The 24,439-nt window shown below is 36.5% G+C and overlaps 4 protein-coding genes and 1 pseudogene across 4 annotated transcripts; 3 read left to right on the forward strand and 2 right to left on the reverse strand.

The window, feature by feature from the left end:
* Positions 1-732: 732 nt before the first annotated feature.
* On the reverse strand, positions 733-1,505 carry LOC120151276 (ethylene-responsive transcription factor 4-like). The gene has a single exon (XM_039163788.1). The coding sequence runs from the start codon at positions 1,424-1,426 to the stop codon at positions 737-739; it is 690 nt and encodes a 229-aa protein (XP_039019719.1). The 5' UTR covers positions 1,427-1,505; the 3' UTR covers positions 733-736.
* A 3,372-nt stretch (positions 1,506-4,877) lies between these two features.
* On the forward strand, positions 4,878-12,248 carry LOC120151257 (annotated as a pseudogene).
* A 280-nt stretch (positions 12,249-12,528) lies between these two features.
* On the forward strand, positions 12,529-13,587 carry LOC120151247 (uncharacterized protein At4g28440-like). The gene is made up of 2 exons (XM_039163764.1): positions 12,529-12,821; positions 13,221-13,587. Exons 1-2 carry the CDS (start codon positions 12,575-12,577, stop codon positions 13,409-13,411), a joined length of 438 nt encoding a protein of 145 aa, XP_039019695.1. The 5' UTR covers positions 12,529-12,574; the 3' UTR covers positions 13,412-13,587.
* A 3,680-nt stretch (positions 13,588-17,267) lies between these two features.
* Positions 17,268-19,185, forward strand: LOC120151240 (ras-related protein RABA1f-like). The gene is made up of 2 exons (XM_039163753.1): positions 17,268-17,643; positions 18,610-19,185. Exons 1-2 carry the CDS (start codon positions 17,423-17,425, stop codon positions 19,040-19,042), a joined length of 654 nt encoding a protein of 217 aa, XP_039019684.1. The 5' UTR covers positions 17,268-17,422; the 3' UTR covers positions 19,043-19,185.
* A 2,573-nt stretch (positions 19,186-21,758) lies between these two features.
* Positions 21,759-23,140, reverse strand: LOC120151274 (cyanidin 3-O-galactoside 2''-O-xylosyltransferase FGGT1-like). The gene has a single exon (XM_039163783.1). It carries the CDS (start codon positions 23,138-23,140, stop codon positions 21,770-21,772), a length of 1,371 nt encoding a protein of 456 aa, XP_039019714.1. The 3' UTR covers positions 21,759-21,769.
* Positions 23,141-24,439: the final 1,299 nt, after the last annotated feature.

Here is a 24,439-nt window from a genome sequence, read left to right on the forward strand (position 1 = left end):
TTAAATAGCTAAAACAATATAGTTTAAATACTTATTCTTTTTATTACCTTTAGCTATTTGTTTTTTTTTGTTGCTCTCTCAATTTTAAAGTTTTTTTTATTAATTCGATTCAACTCGTGTCACACACTGATTTTAGTGGATGAGTTTATCAGTAAAAATTTTCTATATTCACAAAAATTTAAACTCAAGATCTTATTTAAACGATATTAAACTGTTTATTACTTGAATTAATAGCTCGCTCGATCGCTTTAGCTGTTTTTTAAAAGGTAAACAAACACACATTACAAATGCGCCCGAAAAAGGTAACAGAACGCGCAGTTCAGACAAGAACAAAAACTCACTCTTATTTATTTTTTAAATAATAGATCAAATATCAGATTAAATAATAAAAAAATATTTTAACACTAAGAACAAATATGTAAATTAAGATTAATTTATTTTAAAATAAGCATTCACGTTTGCTAGGAAGGAATGAATTGCCAGATTCCGCAGGATAGACACTATCCTACAGTTATTACTTCTAAAGTATATAAAGAAGATTATGATGCCGCAATTTGATCGAGAACAGTAAACAAACAGATGCCGATGTTTCTCCGTCGCAAAAAAAGGGAGATTGTCACCATAGATCATATCAACTTAATTTCGATTTTGGGATAAAATTTAAGAGAAATAAATTAAAGATGATTTTTTAAAAAAATTGCTTATCCGGTATTATGATCGACGAACAAAAAAACAATCAGATGATTTCCGGAAGAGCAGGTTGGTTGAGATCGATGTTGAGAAGCGGACGTGGAGGATTGACGTCGTTGTGGTTCGAATCAACGACGGATGGTGAATCGGAATCGCTTTGTACTCCGTCGTTAAACGAAGTCGCATTAGAATCCCTGTGATCGAATCTCATCAGTTGATACTGTTGCCCTTTCACTAAACCAGGACGAACGAAAGCATCAAGGTAAAAGACATGAGGACTCGCGACAACCGGAAAGGGAACGCCGGCCATTGGCGAAACTTTCTGGAAAGGGAACCTAAAGGCATGAGATCCGAAGCCGGAACCCGCCCCGCGTCCGAGGTTGAGATCTAACGGTGATGAATCGATCACGAGTGCCGGGTCACGACTCGACGACTCCAGGGTGCTACCTTGGCTTGGACTCTGGTTATTGATATTGATTTTATTAACATTATTCAAGTTTTCGCAAGGACTCGGGAAATTAGTCTTAGCCTTAGCGCCGCGAAATTCCCGAGCGGCGGCGTCGTAGGCTCTCGCCGCTTCCTCCGCCGTATCGAACGTTCCAAGCCAAACGCGACTTTTCTTCCCCGGATCTCTGATCTCCGCCGCGTAACGGCCCCACGGACGCTTCCTCACACCTCTAAAATGAACATCCTTTCCGGGACCGTTGACAGCCAACGTTTTATCTCTCGGCGCCATAACGTGACGCTGTGTATGTCTTATTTTTGTTTTGAAGGAAAAAAACGCTGGAAATGGTGTGGGGTTGGGAGAAAAGAGGGAAAGGGAACAAGTGAGCGGTGAGGTGTTTTATGGGGGGAAATAGAAATCGGCGAGGAATTGAAGGGAAATGGGGCAGAGTCAACGAGGGATTTGACTGAGGGGCCGGCTAAGATGAAGAGTGGTGCGCGAGTGATGGATTGAGGGATGGCATGGCAGGTTTGTAAAAGGTAAACTACGCTAACGATCACTGAAATTTAGATAACTTTCTATTTATACCATTAAATTTTAAAAGTTTCAAAATAATCACTAATATTTTTTTATTTGTAACATAATGATCTCACGTTACCTGGACAACGGCAGTATGGTGCGGCAGATTAAGTAGTTCTATAACATAAACCATATGGTAACTTGCACATGTGATTATTTAATTATACACGAAATTTATGATGAATTAGACGATCTGAGTGATTAAATATATATTTGTTGTTTTTAGAAGTATCATGATTAAGCACCAATGACTGTAGGGTATTTAAATGTTCTCTATCAAATGATCGAGAGTCTTCAGAATAAATACCACTACTTGTAATCACTTTAGATTAATAAAAAATTATACAAGAAATTTTAGTATATTTTGTCACATAGTTAAGTGGTTCATCTTTGTTATCTCATATTTCATTAGTTCATGATTTGATCACAGGGCTAAAGGCTCTTAATCTTGTGATCATGAGATCGAGTCCTACGGTGGGCAATTCATAATTCTGACTGCCGGAGATCTTCCACGGAAGCTGCTCTCAATCTGGCATTGGGGGCAGCCTACTACCTTACCTCCCCTCACCCCATTACATATGGGAATAGGGTCAGCTAATTTTTATGAGTATTCATTTTCTTTCCTCTAGAGTTTCCTTCTTCGTAATCTCTAAGTAACATTATGATTAGAATTGGAATTCGTCAAAAAATTATATAAGAATTTTAATCTAATTATTTGTTTTAATTTTATCAATCAAATCATTTAACTATTTAAATGATATCAATCAAATTAAATAATTTAATAAAAAATAAAAAATTGATGATCATATTAAAATTTCTCTGCAGTTAAGTGATCTCATGTGTAGTTTACTATAAATTGTAAGTTTTTGGTATATATATAAAAAAACATTAGTGATTGTTTTGTACTCTTTTTGAAGTTCATCTGTGAAAAGAGAACCCTACCCAAACTTTAGTGACCCATTGACATAGTTTACCCTTCATAAAAATTAGGGAGACCAGCTTACGTGGGAAGTGGATTGTCCCGAGGAAATGCATGATTATATTATTTTTCACGTTATCATTTATCAACGGCTGAATGAAGCAAATAAGGACAAGTGCGCGTGGGGTGGAGTGAGGATAAGAAGTTTGAACAAGTTGTCGGCAGATTCTGGTATTTCGGCGCGTGACCTGGATAAGTCATTTGATTTCTGATATATGAGGAAAGAGGCTTTTAGATTTCCTTTTGAACCGCTCGCTTCGATCCAACGTTCAATCCGGCGACTGTTCCTCACGCGTGTTGATTGGCACCTAATAAACCCGACTCCCACAGGCTGCTGCGCAATGGGTTTCGATTTCAGCCTCAAAATCTTTCTTCCCCCATTCTCCTCCTTCCCTTCGTGAATCACACGCTCCACTACATCATTTTTGCAGTTATTTTAGGTTTTCAATTAACTAAAATAAAATTATATAATTAATAAAATTATAAAACAAAACATTTAAAAATAACATATAAAGGAACAAACGTGAAGTCAATAAATATTGTATATATTTTTTTACTACTACTACACCAATATTCATTTTCTCGATACATTTTTATAAGCATTCTATTATAATATTAAATATTTTCATCATAAATATGTTAAAATATATATTGACGTTACAATGAATAATAAATAAAATGTATTCATATTAGACTCCTAAATTATAAAATAAAAACTGAAAATTTACACATTTGTGTTTGAAATACTCAACATCGATACGAATGGAAAAGTAGAGGCATTCTTCATTGGATTATTTATGTAACTAATTGAAAGAATAAATTAAAATATATAATTTTATATTTGATTAAAGGACGTAAATGACGGGGACAAAGGCCATTAAAAACGACAACAAACAAGGTAGCTGCTGGGAACGCACCGAGTTAAATACATTTATTTTAAAAATCTAATTAAAAGCATTGTTTTGAAAACCGGACCAGACCGGCCGGTTCAACCGGGAATTGTTGTCTAGTCCGGTTCAATCTACACCGGTTGAACCGTAACTAGTGAACCGGTCAGAACCGTTAAATCGTTCGAACCGGACCGGTTAAAAACTGGAAAAAACCGGAAATTTTATTTTTTTTAAAAAAATTAAACCAAAAAACGACGTCGTTTGTTAAACGAGTCAAGTCGAACTCGAGTATTGCCGAGCTCGACTCGAATTTGAAAACTTTAAAAGTAAGTTCAACTTGACTCAAACTCACGAACTAAAAATTATCAAGTTCAACTCAAACTCGAAATATAATATTAAAACTTGAACTCAAAAAAAAATTAGAAGCTCGATTGAAGCCTAAAATTCGAGTTTGATTGAAGTGAAAGAATAGTTCACTCAATGTTCATCAAAAGGCTCCATGATTTTGAATCTCAAATTACCTCTATTATTTATAGAAGTTAGTTGTGATGCTCTTCTATGTTTCTTAGCCATGTGGGATTGTTTTGTTCTCATATTTTTACTCTTTAGACTTTTGGGATGTTCTTCTATGTTTTTTAGCCATGTGATATTGTTTTTAAAAAAAAATTAAACCAAACAAATATCATTTTGTTATTATTTTTTTAGCCCCAATTTTTTTTTATTTATAGTTATATAATTATATTTATTATTTAATATTATGTTGTAGTTAATTTGAATCATTTTGTTTCACTTTATTTTATGGTTTTTAACTTATATATGTTATGACTTGCTTTGAATATGACTTGTGATATAAAAAATTATTTTTTATTAAATATTTTTGGTATATTTATTTAATTTTTTAAATAATTATGACATCGTCTGGTTCTTTCGACCGGTCGGACCGATTCGACCAGTTAAATCAGTTAACCGATAACATGACCGGTTCGCTAACCGATCCGGTTCTGAAAACCATGATTAAAAGTTTAAAAGAGATGAAAATCTATATTTATCAAATTTAAAAAGTTAAGAAAATTTGCCACCAAATACTGTTTTTATATTATATATAATCTTTTACAAATTTCACAAATATTTAAATACATTATCAAATTTAAAAACATTACTGATAAAATATAGACCATAATAAATATTATCAAAATTTGAATTTTATTTCAATTATATTAATAAAAATGGTACTTTCTGATCTCTACTTTCTAGTGAGTCACGTCTAATTGAAAGCGCCATAGGAAGCATCGTTATGTCGACGTCACAAGTATTGTGTGCTCAGATGTCGGAAAAGTTCAACCAGGATGTGTCATTGTCCGGCAAGATTCCTTCCGGCTTATTCAAGGCCATGTTTGAATTCAAGGGACGCTGGCCGAAGGATGCCGGTACCACGAAAAGTCTTGCTTATGATGGTTGGTTCATAACGCTGTACAACGTCGAGCTCGAACGAGCGCACATAACTTTGTCCGAGCGTGTGAAGCAAGAGGTTCCTAGTACATGGGACCCTGCTGCCCTTGCCGAGTAAGTTCTTTTTGTTAGGAAAATAAATCGAGTACAAGTAATTTTCCTATAACCAGATTAGTGAGAATGCAAAATAAAAGCGAAAAAATAATACCCGAAAATTGATAACGGAGTTCAGCCAATTGTGCTTACGTCTCCGGGCTGCTGCAGATCTTTTACTAAGAGAGAAAATTTACAGGTGTTTACAAAACACTCACTACTCACAAGAAAGCTCTCTAGTATAGGAAGAAAGAAATGTTTTGGGATGATTTTGAAGCTAAATGAGTAAGGGTATTTATAGTAGAAACTTAGGGACTAATCTTTGAAAATACCCTAAAGTGCAATGACTAAAGTGAATTTACCCATTCCTATTTTCAACAAACATCTACCAAAATTTTACCAAACTTTGAAAAACATTTTTCAAAGAAACATTTACCAAACTTTGAAAAAAAAACATTTTCCAAAGTTGATTGCCAAACTTTGAAACTTTTAACAATCTCCCACTTGAAGACTGATTTTAATATGTCTTCACACCTCGATCAATGCAGCAGCATGTCTGGTCTTGTTATTCTAGCATGCCAACTGAAGTTGAACACAACTTCAGTTTGTCCGTAGTCACCGTCTTTGTCAACATGTCTGCCGGATTTTGAGCTCCACTAATCTTTTCAAGTTTCAAAATCCCATCTTCCAGAAGAGACCGGATAAAATGATATCTCAATTGTATGTGCTTTGTTCTGGAATGAAAAGACGGATTCTTTGCTAGATGGATAGCACTTTGACTGTCGCAATACAAGATATTGTTTTCTTGTTTCTTGCCTAACTCTTCCAAGAAACTTTGGAGCCAAACCATCTCCTTGCTGGCTTCCGTAACAGCGACATATTCTGCTTCAGTTGTGGAGAGAGCAACTATCTTCTGTAGTTGAGAAACCCAACTCACTGCAGTTCCTCCTAGAGTATAGACATACCCTGTAGTGCTCCTTCTGATGTCGACATTTCCGGCTAAGTCAGCATCTACATAGCCTGTCAGTATCATATCTCCACCTTTGAAACAAAGTGCTTTGTTTGTGGTACCCCGAAGATATCTGAGGATCCATTTGACTGCTTCCCAGTGTACCTTGCCCGAATTATTCATGTACCTGCTAACAGCTCCCACTGCATGAGCAATATCTGGTCTGGTACAAACCATGACATACATCAGACTTCCAATTGCTGAGGCATACGGCACCTTCACCATGTGTGCACGTTCTTCCTCCGTCTTTGGTGATTGGTCTTTGGAGAGTCTGAAATGAACACCTAAAGGTGTACTTACTGGTTTAGCATCTTGCATGTTGAACCTGGAGAGTACTTTGTTGATGTACTCAGCCTGTGATAACATCAAAGTCCCCGACTTTGTGTCTCTCTTGATCCTCATCCCAAGAATCTGCTTTGCAGCGCCCAGATCCTTCATAGCAAACTGCTTCGACAATTTTTGCTTCAAGTGTATAATCTCTTGCATGTCTGAGCCTGCAACGAGCATGTCATCAACGTACAATAATAAAATAATGAAGCTGTTGTCGAACCTCTTGATGTAGCAACAATGATCTGCTTGGCATTTGATAAAACCACTGCTACTCATGAAACTATCGAACTTCTTGTACCACTGTCTAGGAGCTTGTTTTAAACCATACAAGCTCTTCTTCAACCTGCATACCAGGTTTTTCTTGTCTGCCTCTATGAAGCCTTCTGGCTGCCTCATATAGATTTCTTCCTCCAAATCACCATGAAGGAAAGCTGTCTTTACATCTAACTGCTCAAGATGTAAATTCTCAGCAGCTACAATTTTCAACACCAGTCTGATTGTAGACAATTTTACGACTGGAGAGAAAATTTCATTGTAGTCAATACATTCTTTTTGCTGAAAGCCTTTGACAACCAATCTTGCTTTGTAGCGTTTGCTCCCATCGTGCTCTTTTTTGATCCTGTAAATCCACTTGTTGTGGAGCGCTTTATTGCCTGGTGGTAATTCAGCTAATTCCCATGTCTGATTTGACATAAGCGAGTCCATCTCATCTTTCATGAAAAACTCCCACTTGACTGAATCCTCCACTTGCATTGCTTCATCATAGCACTCTGGTTCACCATTGTCAGTCAGCAACAAGTAGTGTAAAGAAGGAGAATACCGTTGGGTTGGTTTAGGAATTCTAGAGGAGCGTCTCAGTTCTGGTGTGCCTGGTTCTTCTTGAACTGCTTCAGGATTGATCTGAACATCATTTCCAGAAATCTCCTCAAACTCAGCAAATTCCTTTGTTTCAGCTTCGGCATTACTTGATTCTGCGGTTGACCTATCTTTGTACATCACATTTTCATTGAAAATGACGTCTCTGCTTCTGATGATCTTTCGATTTTCGTAGTCCCAAAACCGGTAACCGAACTCATCACCACCGTAACCAACAAAGACGCATTTGTTGGACTTGGCATCAAGTTTACTTCTTTCAGCAGAGTTTATGTGTACATAAGAAATACAACCAAACACTCTTAAGTATGAAAGGTTTATTTCTTTCTTGCTCCAAGCTTCCTCTGGTATTCTGCCATCCAAAGGAACTGAGGGCCCATGGTTGATCAAGTAAGCTGCAGTGTTGATAGCTTCAGCCCATAGAAATTTGGGCAATCCGGCATGTATCCTCATGCTTCTGGCACGTTCATTCAGAGTTCTGTTCATGCGCTCTGCTACGCCATTCTGCTGCGGTGTTATGGGAACTGTTGTCTCCATCTTGATCCCATTGTTTGCGCAGAAATCTCTGAATCTACTGTCTCTGTATTCTCCTCCATTGTCAGACCTCAACCGCTTGACTTTCAAACCAGTCTCATTTTCCACCATGGCCTTCCATTTTCTGAAGGTATCAAAGACTTCTGATTTCTTCTTCAGAAAATAAACCCACACCTTCCTTGTTGAATCATCGATGAAGGTGACATAATATAGTGAGCCCGCAAGAGATGGAACTGGGGATGGTCCCCATACATCAGTATGAACCAACTCTAACCTTTCTGCCTTGGGTGTCTTGCCAATCTTTGCAAAACTGACTTTCTTTTGTTTGCCAAAGATGCAATCCTCGCATAGTCCGACATCTACATTCTTTAGATCCGGCAGCTTCCCTTTTGACAGAAGTATCTTCATTCCTTTCTCGCTCATATGGCCAAGCCTTTGGTGCCATAGGTTTGATTTTCCATCAGCATCTGCTACTGCAATGATATTCTCTAAATTTGAGGTTACATAGAGAGTATCAGTCTTCTTACCACGAGCAATGACGAGTGCTCCTTTGGTAATCTTCCATTCACAGCCTGAAAAGGTTGTGCTATATCCTTCTCCATCAAGCTGTCCAACAGAAATCAGATTTCTTTTGAGGCCAGGAATATGTCTCACTCCTGTCAGCTTCCAGGTGGTCTGGTTTGGCAACTTTAGTCGGATGTCTCCTTTTCCGACGATCTTTAAGGTTTCATCATCAGCAAGATGAACCTTCCCAAAATCACCACTGACATAGTTCTCCATGATTTCTTGGTATGGGGTGGAGTGGAAAGATGCCTCTGAATCCAAGATCCATGATTCAATCGGACTGTTGACGCTTAGAATCATGGCATCACCTGTCTCCTCTGTCACGTTGGCAGATTCCTGTACACCGATATCTTTCTTCAGTGCTCGGCAATCTCTTTTGAAGTGACCCTTCTTGCCGCAATTATAACAGGTAAAATCCTTATTTCCTGTTCTTGATTTGCCCCTTCTGGATTTTGATCTGCCACGATTTGAATTTCTTTCTGAAGTTCTCCCTCTAGACTCGGTGTGCAAGGCTGAGGAGGTTGATGCTTCACCCGATTCTCTTCGTCGAATTTCTTCACTCAATACCAGATCCCAAACATCGTCGAATTTTAATTTGCTGTTTCCCGACGAACTGCTGACTGCTGTAACAGTAGCATTCCAACTGTCTGATAGAGATGATAAGAGAATTAAAGCTCGAACTTCATCATCGAACTCAATTTCCACTGAACTCAACTGGGTTGTGATTGTGTTGAGTTCATTTAGGTGTTGTGCCACCGATGCCCCTTCCGCCATCCGCAAATTGAATAATCGCCTCATCAAATGAACTTTGTTTGAGGCCGATGGCTTCTCGTACATACTGGAGAGAGCCGCCATAAGACCCGCCGTGGTCTTTTCCTTTGCTATGTTAAAAGCAACATTGCGGGATAACGTCAGTCGGATAACTCCGAGGGCTTGTCTGTAGAGAAGAGCCCAATCTTCATCCTTCATGCCCTCTGGTTGCTTTCCTGAGAGTGGTTGATATAGATTTTTCTGGTACAAAAAATCTTCAATCTGCATCTTTCAAAAACCAAAGTCCGCACCATCGAACTTTTCAATTTTCACCTTCCCTTCGTCTGCAGCCATCGCTCCCACTCGAATCTGGCTTCGTTTGGATCGTTTCTGACAATTCTTGCGAATCACCGTGTATTAGAATACCACCGTCGACAAACTCGTATCACCGATCGAATTTCACTATTCACGAAATTCACTATTCACGTGAATAATAATCAATAGTAACCTCGCAGAAAATTTGAAAAAATTCACAACCAAAAGCTCTGATACCAGTTGTTAGGAAAATAAATCGAGTACAAGTAATTTCCCTATAACCAGATTAGTGAGAATGCAAAATAAAAGCGAAAAAATAATACCCGAAAATTGATAACGGAGTTCAGCCAATTGTGCTTACGTCTCCGGGCTGCTGCAGATCTTTTACTAAGAGAGAAAATTTACAGGTGTTTACAAAACACTCACTACTCACAAGAAAGCTCTCTAGTATAGGAAGAAAGAAATGTTTTGGGATGATTTTGAAGCTAAATGGGTAAGGGTATTTATAGTAGAAACTTAGGGACTAATCTTTGAAAATACCCTAAAGTGCAATGACTAAAGTGAATTTATCCATTCCTATTTTCAACAAACATCTACCAAAATTTTACCAAACTTTGAAAAACATTTTTCAAAGAAACATTTACCAAACTTTGAAAAAAAACATTTTCCAAAGTTGGTTGTCAAACTTTGAAACTTTTAACACTTTTTCACATATGTCGAGTACGTTTTGGAGTAAAAGACTTGCTTGGAATTGAGATGTTCTGTTTCCTAATGAATTGCAGTCCTTGTTGTTCGGATTAACACACGCACAACGATCGCAGTCCTCTGTGTTGGTTTTATTAACTAAACCTGTACTGATTATGTTCTTCCTTCTCCAGGTTCATTGAGAAATACGGTACTCACGTTATCGTCGGGGTTAAAATGGGAGGCAAAGATGTTATACACATAACGCAATCGAAGAATTCGAATATTGACCCGATGAAGTGCAAGAAACTTTAATGCAATTAGCTGATGAGAAGTTCTTGGAAAACGAAGAAACTCCTGACTTATCCGGAAAACCGAAGGTACGTATGGTTCATGAGTATTTTTCTGTTCTTAGTTCTTGCATTTCGGGTTACGCAGAACAACGTTTTTAGATGAATTTCAGGGGAATGCTCACTTTGAATTGTGTACAAGATGTCCTAGGGAAATAATGGAGGTAGTGATAATGCAATATAGACGATATATGGGTTTCGATTTGAATTACTTATTATTTAACCTAATCTATATGTGAGTTTGCGAGAAAGCATTCATCCGCCAGGTCCGGGAAACACGCCCGTCTAACTCTGTTTCTATTTATTGCTTCAGGAAGAACCTTATATGCCCTGGGACCTTCAAGGCATGCTTGCTGCATCAATTAGGCCACCTGTTGTTACTTGCTCGAAGAATAATGTATGTTTCTCGGTGTCTATTTTAGCTTCTAATTCGGAACCGCAGAGATTGAGAAGCAACCTGCATTCAGTAATGGTGACCCTCTCGTTTAACTTTGCAGGATATTGTGAACGTTTATGTTCGAAGGGGAGGTGTTGATTTCGGTCAAAGCCATAGCCGGTGGCTTTCGACTATATCACAGTCGCCCAATGTTATATCGATGTCCTTTGTGCCTATTACTTCTCTACTGAGTGGTGCTCGGGGCAATGGATTTTTAAGCCATGCGGTGAACTTATACCTACGACGTGAGTGGATGCATGTGCGTTTGAAAGATTATCGTGAAGGAATATGTGAGCACTGGCATCTAACATTAATGTCGATATACTGATATCTTGCAGATCAACCACCGATAGAGGAACTCCATGTATTTCTCGAGTTTCAATTACCTCGACAATGGGCTCCCATATACGGCGATCTGCCTCTCAGTCTCAAGCTAAGGAAACAAGAATCCCCGTCGCTTCAGTTCACATTAATGGGGCCTAAGCTTTATGTCAATACCACGCGGGTATCTTATTGCACCACTTGTTATTACTTGCGCCACACGTTTTAACATTTTAGTTCTTTATGATTGCTTGCTGCTTAATTTTTATATCTGTTTGCAGGTTGATACTGGAAATCGACCTGTGACGGGACTACGCTTATACTTGGAAGGCAAGAAGAGTGACCATTTAACAATCCATCTCCAGCATCTCTCAACTCTTCCTACAATCCTCTGGCTGTCGGACTATTACGGTTATGAACCTATCGACGAGCCCGAACGTCGGTACTTCGAACCTGTCAAGTGGAGCATATTCTCACATGTATACACCGCGCCTATACAATACAATGGAAGCCACTTTGGTGATACTGCTGCGATCGTAACCATGTCTTGGTTTGAGGTAAAGGTTGTCGGGATGAGGAAAGTTCTCTTCCTCAGTCTCAGGTTCTCCATGGTCGCCTTCGCTAAGGTTCGTCGGTCCGAATGGGACAGGCCGGTGACATTGTCGCGGAAATCAGGAGCCTTCTCGACGCTGATCAGCACAAGGTTTAGTTCAGAGCTGACTCAACTGGAGAAGCCAACGAAAGTAGATTTAAATTCAGCTGTATTCCCCGGAGGTCCGCCTTCATCGCCGATAGCACTGAAAGTGATGAACTTCGTAGGTCAGGGGACCGGAGGACTCACCGGGATATTGGTTGGTTACCGGAGCCAAACTCTGTGTGGAAGGCGGATGAATCTCAATCAAAGCCAAGTATTCATTGTTAACAATAATGTCAGAAGAAACTACGATATTAATGTGAGAAAAACCAAATGTTTGATTAATATGCATCATTTGCGATACTGTCAATGTTATCATTTGCTTCATTTATTCAAAATTATGACGCCATTCTTAAAATTTAGGGAAAACTACATTATAGGTCACCAATCTATGCTCAAATGATCATATTGATACTTTGAGAAATTAATTAAAGCATTTTTAAAACTTTGAGACCAATTTAAAATTTGGTCTATAGTATGGGGACGTCTACCGAAATTAACCCAAATTATAACAATTGATGTCTAACAAATCGAGAGAAAAAGAAAAGACAGATATCTCAGAAAAAAAGAGCTTACACCATCGAAATCAATGGCGACGACAGGACAACAAAAGCATCAGCAACAGAACAAATCGACAGAGAAGAAAAAGCCGGTTTTTGTGAAGGTGGACCAGTTGAAGCCAGGGACCAATGGCTATACCTTAATCGCCAAGGTTTTGTCTTCTAACACCGTCCTTCAAAAGCGTCGAGCCGCTTCTCCACATCTCCGACAGAACCGAATCGCCGAGTGCCTTGTTGGAGACGAGACTATCCTCTTCACTGCTCGTAACGATCAAGGTCCATTTCTGAATACCCTTTTTGATTTTTCTTATGGAATTCGTATCCGTTACCCATCTGATCTTAATTCGACTAAAAAAGGGTGGATCTTGTTCTTGTCATTGATACCAAAAGCTTTGATGTTTCCCTTTGGTTTTCTTTTTTGATGGATTTTACGCTAGCTTTGTTTTTGTTTAGTCTTGTGTATGATTTTGATATACTCTAGGATCTTTCTTTTAAGTGTTGTGATGAGTGGTTTTGATTACATGAAATGAATCATTCTATATGTTAAAGCCGACACTCATTGACAACGTTTCGAATCGGGTTTTCGATTTTGTTTTGCTTACAGAGATTATTGAGAGAGAGAGATTTGAACTGTCCTTTCAGTTTGATGATAATCATGCTTGAATCATTCTGCAGTTGAGTTGATGAAGCCTGGTACTACTGTAATTCTTCGTAATGCAAAGATCGATATGTTTAAGGGTTCCATGAGGTTGGCTGTCGACAGATGGGGACGTATCGAGGTCACTGATCCGGCTAACTTTGTTGTCAAAGAAGATAACAATCTATCCCTCATCGGGTATGAATTGGTAAACGTCGTCGAAGAATGATAAGAGACTTCATGGACTACCGCGACTGGATCCTGAATGAGTTTTCATGATGTTGGCCTAAATAATGATTCTTTCATCTTGGTAATGTCGCTGCAATGCTGCGTTGGGACAAATTTTCATTGCGAAAGTTTCGGATTTGGTATACAAATCTTGCTGATTGCCGGTCTTTTATGCATTGTACTTACATCTAATGGTTTAGTTATGAACTCGTGAACGAATCTCTTCCGACTGTTTAAGTGTTGATAGTAAAATCCTTCTATTATTGAGGTTTTTAGTTCATTGTTTTATCAGTTCTTGCAAGTTTGTTAAATGTCCATACATGCTGCATGACTTTCACATTAGGGTTTTATTTCAGTGGTGAAATGAAGTTGACTGATCAACCCAACTGGTATATGTTCATATCTCGAGATGTTCTCGATTTATCGGCAAGTAAGAAACTATCTCAGGATGCAAACTTCGGATCAGTTTAGAGCAGTTGTTTGATTCTGATATTCGCATTCATGGCCGGTATCTGCATTAACATCTTTTCTACAGACTTTGGCTCCCTATGAGAAATCAGTGGGAAGGTTTCATTGCTTCTTGTACGAATAAACAAGTTTCTCGATAAAAGTTGTGGGAGTAACATTTTTGATGTGGTCGGATGGATGCATACAGGGCAGACGCCAGACGGTAGGGTTTGGCTTCCAGAATTAGAGGGCCACATCCGTCGATGACCACCAACCATATATAACTTGGTTCATAGCCTTGCTCGTGGGGTTATCAGGGCTAAGATTATTAAATAAACTGATCATTCCATTTGAAATATTAGGCCATTATTAAAGAAACAGCCCACGGTTGCTCGTATGGCTTGGTGGTTCAAGATTTGCAATCTAAATTTGCCTCGTCAGGGTTCGAGCTTCCGTACTTTGCTTTCTTAACTCTTTCTTTGACCCTCTAATATGAGGTATTTCAAAATACCTCCATTTTGGACGAAATCATTAAGGTGTATATTCTCAATTTTGGGTGTCAGATGTTAAAACAATGTGTTAGCGGTGGGATATTTCAAAAGGGATGTATTAAAATTAAAATCAAACTTTATTAATTAACAATTTCCTTTTCCCTGAGCTTCAACTTTATTATTTTTGACGTTTATTTATGCTTTCGATCCTTGTACGTTTTACAGATTTTAATTTAGTCCCTAAATTGAAAATTAAAGCCCGATTCCTTTTAAAAAAACTAAAATTCATTTTATAATATTTTTAATTTATTTTTACCTATTAGTTTATTAATCCAAGGGAGTGTATTTTCCAACCAGTTTTTCTGTATTTGTAATATTATGATTTGAAATTTTAGTCTTTTCTTAAAGAATTTAGCATCACATCTCACTAAACTAGTTGTTGATTGCTTCAATAAATAACACTTTTATTTGACTTTTGTAAATTTTGAATATTTATTATAAATAGAAATTTCATTTTAAAATCCAGATGCTGAATATTAAAATGTTATGTATTCAAATTTAACCGTAATTTACTAACAATTGTAATAAATGGATTCTGATTAGGCAAGATTAGGGACTAAATTCATAAAACTAAAAATAATTGGGGATGCAATGGCTTGGTGTTGGTGTCGAGATAATAGAGGATGGACACCATTATTATCCAAGAAACAAACATCGGGATTGGCCCAAAGAACCAGAGAAGAAAAACAAGAGCAAAATAAAGTGATCGGAGCCCAAGTGACCAACAATCACCTCCTCCGATAACTGCTAATTTCACGGCTTCCACCGATACCTCACAGTTCGGCGTGGTTATTTGGTAATTTGCATGAGGGAAGTTCCTTGCCGATTGAACGGAGCAACAAAATGCAAGGAAGAAGCAGGTTAGGAGGCAGATGAATTTGATCCTCATTGTGGATTGCCTCGTATCGCCATAGATTAGGGTGATTCGGAAGATGTTGTTCGAGGAATTTCCGAGACAGGCTCCGACCAGAGAGTTAGGCAAACTGAGCATAGAAAAGTTGCAGCCGAGGTGTTTGACCCAATGACTGTTAAAGCGTTGCTGACGTCTTTTATATCAGCCTGCAAACTAAAAAAAAGTCGAATTCTGTAAATGGTCCCTGTACTATGCTCTTTTAGTGAATTTGATCTCTCTACTGTAGTTTAATAATTGTTAGTCCTCTACTTCTCAAAATCTACTTTCGATCAGTCTAGATGCCAACTTTTTTTTTTGTTAATTCGAAAAGAAAATGAGGCGCTTTTTAAAACGTCATCATATGTTTAAACAAAAAAAATACTTAAAACTTTTCTCAAAAAAGCTTAAACAATATGACTTTTAAACTTGACAAGTTTGTTCAAATTGGTCCCTACCCTTTTTGTCAAATTAATCGGTGAATTTGATAAGTTTTATTAAATTGATCTTTGAACTTTTTCAGAGTTAATTTAACTCCCAAGCTTGATAAGTTTGGTCGAAAGATCCTCGAACCTTTTTTTTAGATTAGCCCTTAAGCTTAATTAGTTGTTATAAAAAAGTAAAAGGATCAATTTGATCAAATTTATCAAGTCATTGGTCATTTTATATTTAAAAGCCTTAAAAACAGGTACGCCAATTTTTTAAACATCACCGATATTTAATACATTGATCAACTTATTTAGATTAAATATTGCATAAGCCATATTACGGAGCGAACCCTCCCGATTTAGTTTTTTATGTACACAACATCATGATTTTAACCTTTAACTTTTACGTAATAAATCTATTAACTCATCACACTAAAACGACTAATAGTTGATAGACACCAAATTTATCTCTATTTAAAACTCCGACCTAATTCAATTCTAGATATAATCGAAGACCTAATGTGATCCATTGGATACTCTATTAGGAAAAATAAATAAAGGGTAAACTACGTATTTAGTAACTAAAGTGTCCGTTTTGGTTTGTTTAGTATTTAAATTTTTAATTTATTTTGAAATCATACATAACATTTAGTTTTTGTTTCATTTTAGTACCCACTGTTAAAAACTTAACGCGTTTAGTATTTAAATTATAAGTTTTGGTCCATTTTAGTACATAAACTTTTGATTTTTTTCAAAACTTATCAGTAAATTTTGAATAAATGTATTAAAATGGAACAAAAACTAAACTTTAGGAGGCTTTACCTGCAAAACTCCTTCAACCCAAGCTTCTTTATCGTGGTTTTGGAACCCAATGACGGTGGTGTGAGGACAATTCAAGTACCTGTACAAGAGGAACAGACGGTAACCAAGCATGCTGAGCAACCCAGCAGGGACCAAAACCATATCGTCTTCCTCCAAAGTCATTGCATCGTCCTCTTCTCAATCTGGGCTTCAGAGCTTCAAATTTGGCTTGAATTTGAAATGGTAATGCCAGGAGTTGAAGATATACTGCAAATCGTTGCTTGTTGTACAAGGAGCATTCCAATGGCGTCCTCGCCATCGTTTATCTGATGTCAATCTTTGACTTTCGCATTCTTATGGAAGACGCAATACCAACTTATTCTCTCTTAATTATTTAGGGCCAACTACATAAATGGTCATTGAACTATGTTAAAGTAATCGTTTTGGTCAGCAATATTTTAAGATATTATTAAATGATAATGTGTACGAACCTAAATGAAATATAAACTAAATTTTATCTTGACAAAAGTATTTGTACCACTAATTATAATCATCCTAATTTATAATTTACTATATCTCAATACACAAGAACCATTCAATATATTAGAGGGTTAAATCAAAGTAATTGTTGCCCACACAAAGTTGTTTCCAGAATATCGTGAAAAGAGGTTAGTTTTGGTTAATCATAGTCATTTGCTAAACGTTTTACCTATTTTTGTTTCTTCTTCACCCCGAACCCAGAATCAAAATCAACCAAAGGAAAGGATGAGAAAATGTTAACCATAGCAATCAAGATACCCAAACAACATTGGGTTTCTTTTTTGTTCTTCGTTTTCTGAAAATTTTGTCGACGCCAATCGACGAGAAGAGAAGAAAAGCAACGTTTAGGAAGAGAAATGGGAGCTTATAGGGCCGACGATGATTATGATTACTTGTTTAAGGTCGTCTTGATCGGTGATTCCGGCGTTGGGAAATCCAACCTTTTGTCTAGATTTACGAAGAACGAGTTCAGCGCTGAATCGAAGTCGACTATCGGCGTCGAGTTCGCAACTCGGAGCATTCATGTCGATGATAAGGTCGTTAAAGCTCAGATTTGGGACACTGCTGGACAAGAAAGGTAAATCATTTTGTTTGTTGTTTTGATCTAGGTAGCATGTAAACCAACCGAATGAACACGAACGATAGTATATTCATGTTCGTTTGTTTAACTTTAATCTAACAAAGGAATGAACATGAATAATTAAACGAATAAAATTTCTTGTTCGTGATCATTCATTAAAAAGTTTAGTTTATTCATGTTCGTTTCTTAAAATGATAAACGAACACAAATAAACATAAACGAACAAACATAAAATTAACTGACTTCATATTTGAGAAGAGTTTTTTTTCTTTCCAAATAATTTTAGAACTTTTGTTTTCTTTAATTAATTTGAGTATTTTTTTTAATTGGGTTTAAAATTAATTGTATTTTAAAATATTAACGAGTTTAATGTATTAGGTCTTACTATTTCAAACGGGTATGAAGATTAGACTGAATATAAAAGAACGAACATAAACGAACGAAATATCGAACATTCACGAAATAACCCTTTGTTCATATTCGTTCATTTAATTAAACGAACGTAAAATCTTATTCATGTTCGTTCTTTTATTAAATAAATGAACGTAAAAGAACTTCATGCCGAACAAATTACGAACGGTTCGTATTTGTTTACATGCCTAGATCTACGTTTTATGGTAAGGGATTCATTATCGATTGTGTAGATTTTGATTTCAGTGATCGTATGCATGAAACTTATGGCAAGGGATACCCTGATTCCTGAGTAACATTACATAGGGGTCGAATTATGTCAAATTAAAATAGAGAAATTAAATCTAAAATTTCAGCATAATAGAAGGATATAAGTCGTAATTATATCTACATTAGGGTGCAATTTGAAGAAAAAAATTGGAACTTTTAGGTTTGACAATTTAGGGTACATTTTATCTTGGAAATGTCATTTTTCTACTGAATTTGTTTCAAGAACATGAAATTTTCAAAATGTTGTTCTAACATCCCTATGCTTACCCTGTTTTTCCAAAGATATCGCGCAATTACAAGTGCATATTATCGAGGCGCGGTCGGAGCTCTACTGGTTTACGATGTTACCCGCCGCGTTACGTTCGAGAATGTACAGAGGTGGCTCAAGGAACTCCGAGACCACACCGATCCGAACATCGTGATTATGCTGGTCGGGAACAAGGCTGACCTGCGTCATTTGCAAGCCGTTGAAGTCGACGCCGCCAAAGCTTTTGCGGAAAGAGAGAACACCTTTTTCATGGAAACATCTGCACTCGAGGCTCTGAATGTCGAGAACGCTTTCACTGAAGTGTTGGCTCAGATCTACCGCGTCGTGAGCAGGAAAGCTCTCGATATCGGAGATGATCCGACAGCTTTACCCAAAGGTCGAACGATCAATGTCGGATCTAAAGAGGACGCATCGACAGCGAAAGGAGCCGGATGTTGCTCGTCTTAATTACACGGATGAATGAATTCTTCAAGATGCTTCATCTTTTGAGATTCTTTTATGCCCTTGAATGCACACACAAATGAACGTCAACATGTATTTAGCCGATTGAAATTGTGGTTTGGATTAGGCTAAAACACAAATCCTTTTATATTTTCGATTTGAAAACACTAATACTTAATCAAAATTAAACACACTTCTTTGACTTTTTTCCCTCTTGTTTACATCCAAGTATGATAAATTAAATATAAATGCAAGTTGTTTTACGTTTTGATTTTAAATTTATTTACCATACATTATAAATATACTTTAAAAATAAGGGAAAACTACGTGTTTAGTACCTAAACTATTAGTTTTGATTTGTTGTAGTACCTAAACTTTCAACTTTTTTCAAAACTATACCTAAAGTTGAGTTTTTGTTTTATTTTAGTTCAAAATTTAACGTTAAATTTTGAATAAAATTAAAAGTTTAGGTACTAAAATGAACTAAAATTGATAGTTTAGGTACTGAACACATTAAAATTTTAATAGCAATGTACTAAAATGAAACAAAAACAAAATGTTATATATGATTTTGAAAAAATTAAAAGTATAGACACTAAAACGAACCAAAACTAATAGTTAAGGTACTAAATATATAGTTTACACTTAAAAATAAATTAGTTTTGTCAGTTGTATATATTTTCTCAAAATATATTATATGGCATATTAAAAATAAAGTATTTTCTATAAGTTTAAATTTTAGAAGTATTATTTATTGATAAGTTGTTTGATTGATTTATAAATTAATGATACCAATTTTTGAGCACACATTTCATTATGTTCTTTTAAATGATTTTTCTTCTTCAAATAATATATATATATATTTAAAATTAATCAAATTTATTTAAAATAATTATACAATAAAAACAATTTAAGTATTTATAATTTAGATAATGAATAGTTCTTAATAAAAGTTTGTAACACTCCCAGACCTATACGGGAGATCCGATCCGATCTGAGGTGTCACATTGGGGCCACTAGAGCGACCCACAATAAAATAACAAAAAAATTTAAATTTTTTACTAAATCATATAAAAACGCAAAACTTTATAAATAAAAATAAAAATGCAGAAATCATTCAAATCGTAAAATATAATTTCTTCATACCTCCCATCATAAAAGTTTCAAACTCAATATGAAAACAAATACGTCATACATTCCCCCTAATTACATATGTATCGTACTCCCAAGCAACACCGGAGGAACTCAATTACTGATGTCGATAACTGAGTAGGACTGATTCTTTTTAACCTTAAATAACAAGTAACAGAGTGAGCTTTGGAAAGCTCGGTAATACAAAACTACAAGATGAATGTCAAATATCAATAAACAAGGATCGTTGAGATTAACTAATTCTAATCTTGGCCAATAAAATCCTTTGCTTAATGTGAATCCTCAATCGGACAGTGTAAAATTATATTAAATTTTATAGAAAAACAAGTAATGGTGCTGAGTATGGAAGAGTAGTCTAAACATAATATTGTTGCAAACAGAGGTTCCAATACTGTTGCAGACAAAAACAAGCAATACAATTGAGGAGAAAACAACACAGCAGCAAACAAGCCATACAAGTAATGGCTCCACGCCATAAAAAATGGAGCAGAAAACAATAACCGAGGACTAAAAGAGTAATTGTTTTTTAGTCTTAAGGATTGACTGGCAGCGCAACAGTGGTCACTGACGACGCGACGACGGTGAGCAGTGCGTCAATTTGATGAAGATGCACTGCCGATGGAGGAACTTTAGAGAATAGAAGATACTAAAAAGAAATTAGGGTTTAGAGGATGAGAAAGATTGAGGATATATGATTCTATTGCGGCGTTTTCCTAAAAAACGCCATTAAGGTACATTACTATTTGGGTAAATGATTAACAATTTGTGGCATTTGAACAAATACCACCAAAATACGCGTATATTGCGGCGTTTTCCCAAAAAACCACTAAAGCAAGTGTTTGTAACAGCGTTTTTTCAAAAATGCTAGGAATTTTACAATTTTGTAGCCTTTTTTTTTCTAGAAACGCCGTTATATGTAAATAACTTTCAAATTTTATGATTTAGTCTAAAATTAAATTCAACATCCTTTTCTCCAAAAGATTATTATCTTGACTCAATTTAATCCTATTATTATTTTTAATATAATAATAATTTTGATAATCAATATCCAATAATAATTAAATATAATATCGATCAAAATTAGATATATTGAAACTTTTAAGATATTACGGTTGTAGTTGTATATATTTAGGGTGAGTAAAAATAGTCGGACATGACGATTTCAAGTCAATCTAATTTTATAAAATTAATTTTAAAATTTAGTAAATTCCGTGTTTAGAATCTAAATTACCAGTTTTGTCACATTTTAGTACTTAAACTTTTGTTTTTTAAATCATATTTAACGTTTAGTTTTGTTTCATTTTAGTACCCGTTGTTAAAAACTTAACCCGTTTAGTACCTAAACAATCAGTTTTGGTCTATTTAAGTACCTAATTAACGTTCAGTTTTTAAGATGTTACTAAAATGAAACAAAAACTAAACGTTAGATATGCTTGAAAAAAATATAAGTTTAAGTACTAAAACGTCAAAACTGATAGTTTAGGTACTAAACTCATAATGTACCTTAAAAAATACAGATTCAAGATAGACTTTATGGAAGGAATAGTTTATTTTTGTTATTTCATGAAAATAAAAGGAAGCTTACACCAAGGTGTGCAATTGCATGACAAAATCATTCATGTAAGACCTTTCAAGCCCCGGTGCTAAAAGGAACTCTTTCCATTTAGCATGGTTAGCCCTGGTCTCTTTCGCCAACTCACTCTCATTGTCCATTACAGCTTTCACTGCCTTGCAAACACTGTCTTTTGTAAACAGTCCATCTTCTTCACCTTTCTCCACCTCTACTCCGATTCTCAAGTCTCCGGCCATCAATCTCGCGTTGATTATCTGATCCCCGACATGGGGTAGCAGCACCAGTTGACAGTCTTTCACCATAGCCTCTGCTAAAGAGCCAGATCCACAGTGGGTCACGAAACACCCCACGGAAGGGTGGTTTAAGATCAGCTGTTGTGGCACCCAGCCTCCATGGACGAACCCTCTTCCTTTTACCCTTTCTTTGAATCCTTCCGGCAAGGCTGACTCGATGGTTTCGGCCCCCATCGGTGGTTTCAGGGCAACCAGAAATGGTAAACCTGATAGCTCCAGGCCTAAAACCAGTTCTTGGAACTGGTCCATTTTTAGAACACATTCACTCCCGAAGGCACAAAATATCACGGTCTTGGCTTCGAACTTGTTTAGCAGCATTTCCCATCGTTCTTCCAACGCCATCTTCGGCGGTTCCGGCACGACCGGACCGGCGTAAAGCACATGCTTTCCGAATTGGTTTCCGAGGTATTCACAATAAGGCCCTTCGATCTCCTTGCATGTCTTGAAACCGAGAACATCACATTCACTTAAGGATCTCTGCTGACGCCCGACGAATGTAAAACCACTCCCGTAAGCCATCGTCGTGACAACAGCTAAAGCTCGAGCTTCATGAGCGTATAGTTTGATACGTGAAGGAGGGAAACCTTCGGGTGGCTCGAGGAGATCGGATCCGGTTAAGCCTCTCTCGACAATCTTTCTTGCAGGGGTAAGAAGGTAGCCAATTGTGGCGGAGCTAATGATGCAATAAACCAGGGACTTGATCCCTAGCCTGCGAGTCAATGCCGGCAACCAGCAAGCGAAATCGAAGAAAACGAAATGGGGTTTGAGATCACGTAAAGAAGCTTCGATATCCGGTTCTGTGAGATCCATGGCCGTGATAAGGAGTGGATGCAAAGGGAAAGGAACATCGTTCGTTGTTTCGGCGCCGAGAGGCAAACCCTGGACGTGCGGGATGATGACCGGAACAAAGGCTATGAGATCTGGGTGGAGATTGAAAGGCTCGACCTTGCTCAATGTTCCGGCGGGCAAGAAGAAGGAAACTCTGTGGCCTCGTTCTGCTAGCTTGTTAGCCATGTGAACGAAGGGAGTAATGTGACCAAGGGCCAACCATGGATACATTGCAATGTGAAAGAACTCCTTCGCCATTTTCGATGGGTGTTGTGCCACAAATTGCAGTAATGTACGTAGAAGACGAAATGCAGTGCTTCAAATGGGAAAACCTACAAAATGGGAAAAGGAGTAGTTAATTTCGTTACTAATGTTACAAAAACCTTTCTAAAAAAAGCCAAATCATGCCTAAATTTTTTAACTACCTGAACCGGTACATATAATATTGGGTAAACTATACTAATAATTTACTTTGTTTTCGGTATGATCAACTTTGGTCACCTTTTTTCTAATTAAGCACACTTAATCCCTTACACTATTGATTCATCTGATTTAAGTTTCTCGGTTGTTAATTTCTGTTAATTCGTTAATTGAAGTATGAGTTGACAATTAAATCATAAAAAATCAAAAAAGACCACGTGTAAAATCAAAACAACCCACATTAGAAGAAGAAGAAGACGACATGGGTTAATTTTGAATTTACACGTGATTTGTTTGATTTTTTTTTATTTTTAATTGCTAACTTAGGAATAAGAAGAAGAAAAGAAGAAAAAGAAGACATGTGTTGTTTTGAATTTACACGTGGATTTGTTTATTTTTTTTCATTTTTTAAATTGCTAACTCAGACTTTGTTAATAGATTAACGTAAATTAACAACCGAAGGACTTAAATCGAATAGACCGATAACGTATGGGATCAAGCACACTTAATTAAAAACTTGTGACCAAAGTCGATCAGACCGAAAACAAATAAAACTATTGACATAATTTATCCTATAATATTTGTTAAACTACTACCTGTAAAGTTAAGTACATAAATGGTATTCCAACTATATGATATTTCTTTATTAAGTCTATTGACTATTAAAAGTTACAAAATGCTCATTCAATTATAGAATATTATTTTGTTGAGTCCCTAGACTATTAGAAGTTATAAAATGGTCACCTGACTATTCATTATGTTTCAAACTCGTCCTTTTACATTAAAAAAATTGACGGTATTATGAGTTAAACGTTAACCTTCTGATTGTCATATGATGAAATATGATCCCAGAATCTCAAACGACTATCATATCTCAGTGATAATGTTAACGTCTAATTTAAAGGGCATCTACTTACCGCTGCTAAAACTATGTAAGGGAGCTGGTCGACAAGTACAAGGGCGAGGAGATAAGCATAACCGTCGTGGGGTACAGTTTAGGGGCAGCCTTAGCCACGCTGAACGCTATTGATATAGTGACCAATCAGATGAACCTGTGGGATAAAAGGTGAATTTAATTGATAAACTTAATATTTATATTAAATTTATAGTCTTTTTAACCATTATAAATTAAAATAT

Source organism: Hibiscus syriacus, unplaced genomic scaffold (assembly GCF_006381635.1).
Source record: "Hibiscus syriacus cultivar Baekdansim isolate YM2019G1 unplaced genomic scaffold, ASM638163v2 tig00111036_pilon, whole genome shotgun sequence".
Taxonomy (NCBI): Eukaryota; Viridiplantae; Streptophyta; class Magnoliopsida; order Malvales; family Malvaceae; genus Hibiscus; species Hibiscus syriacus.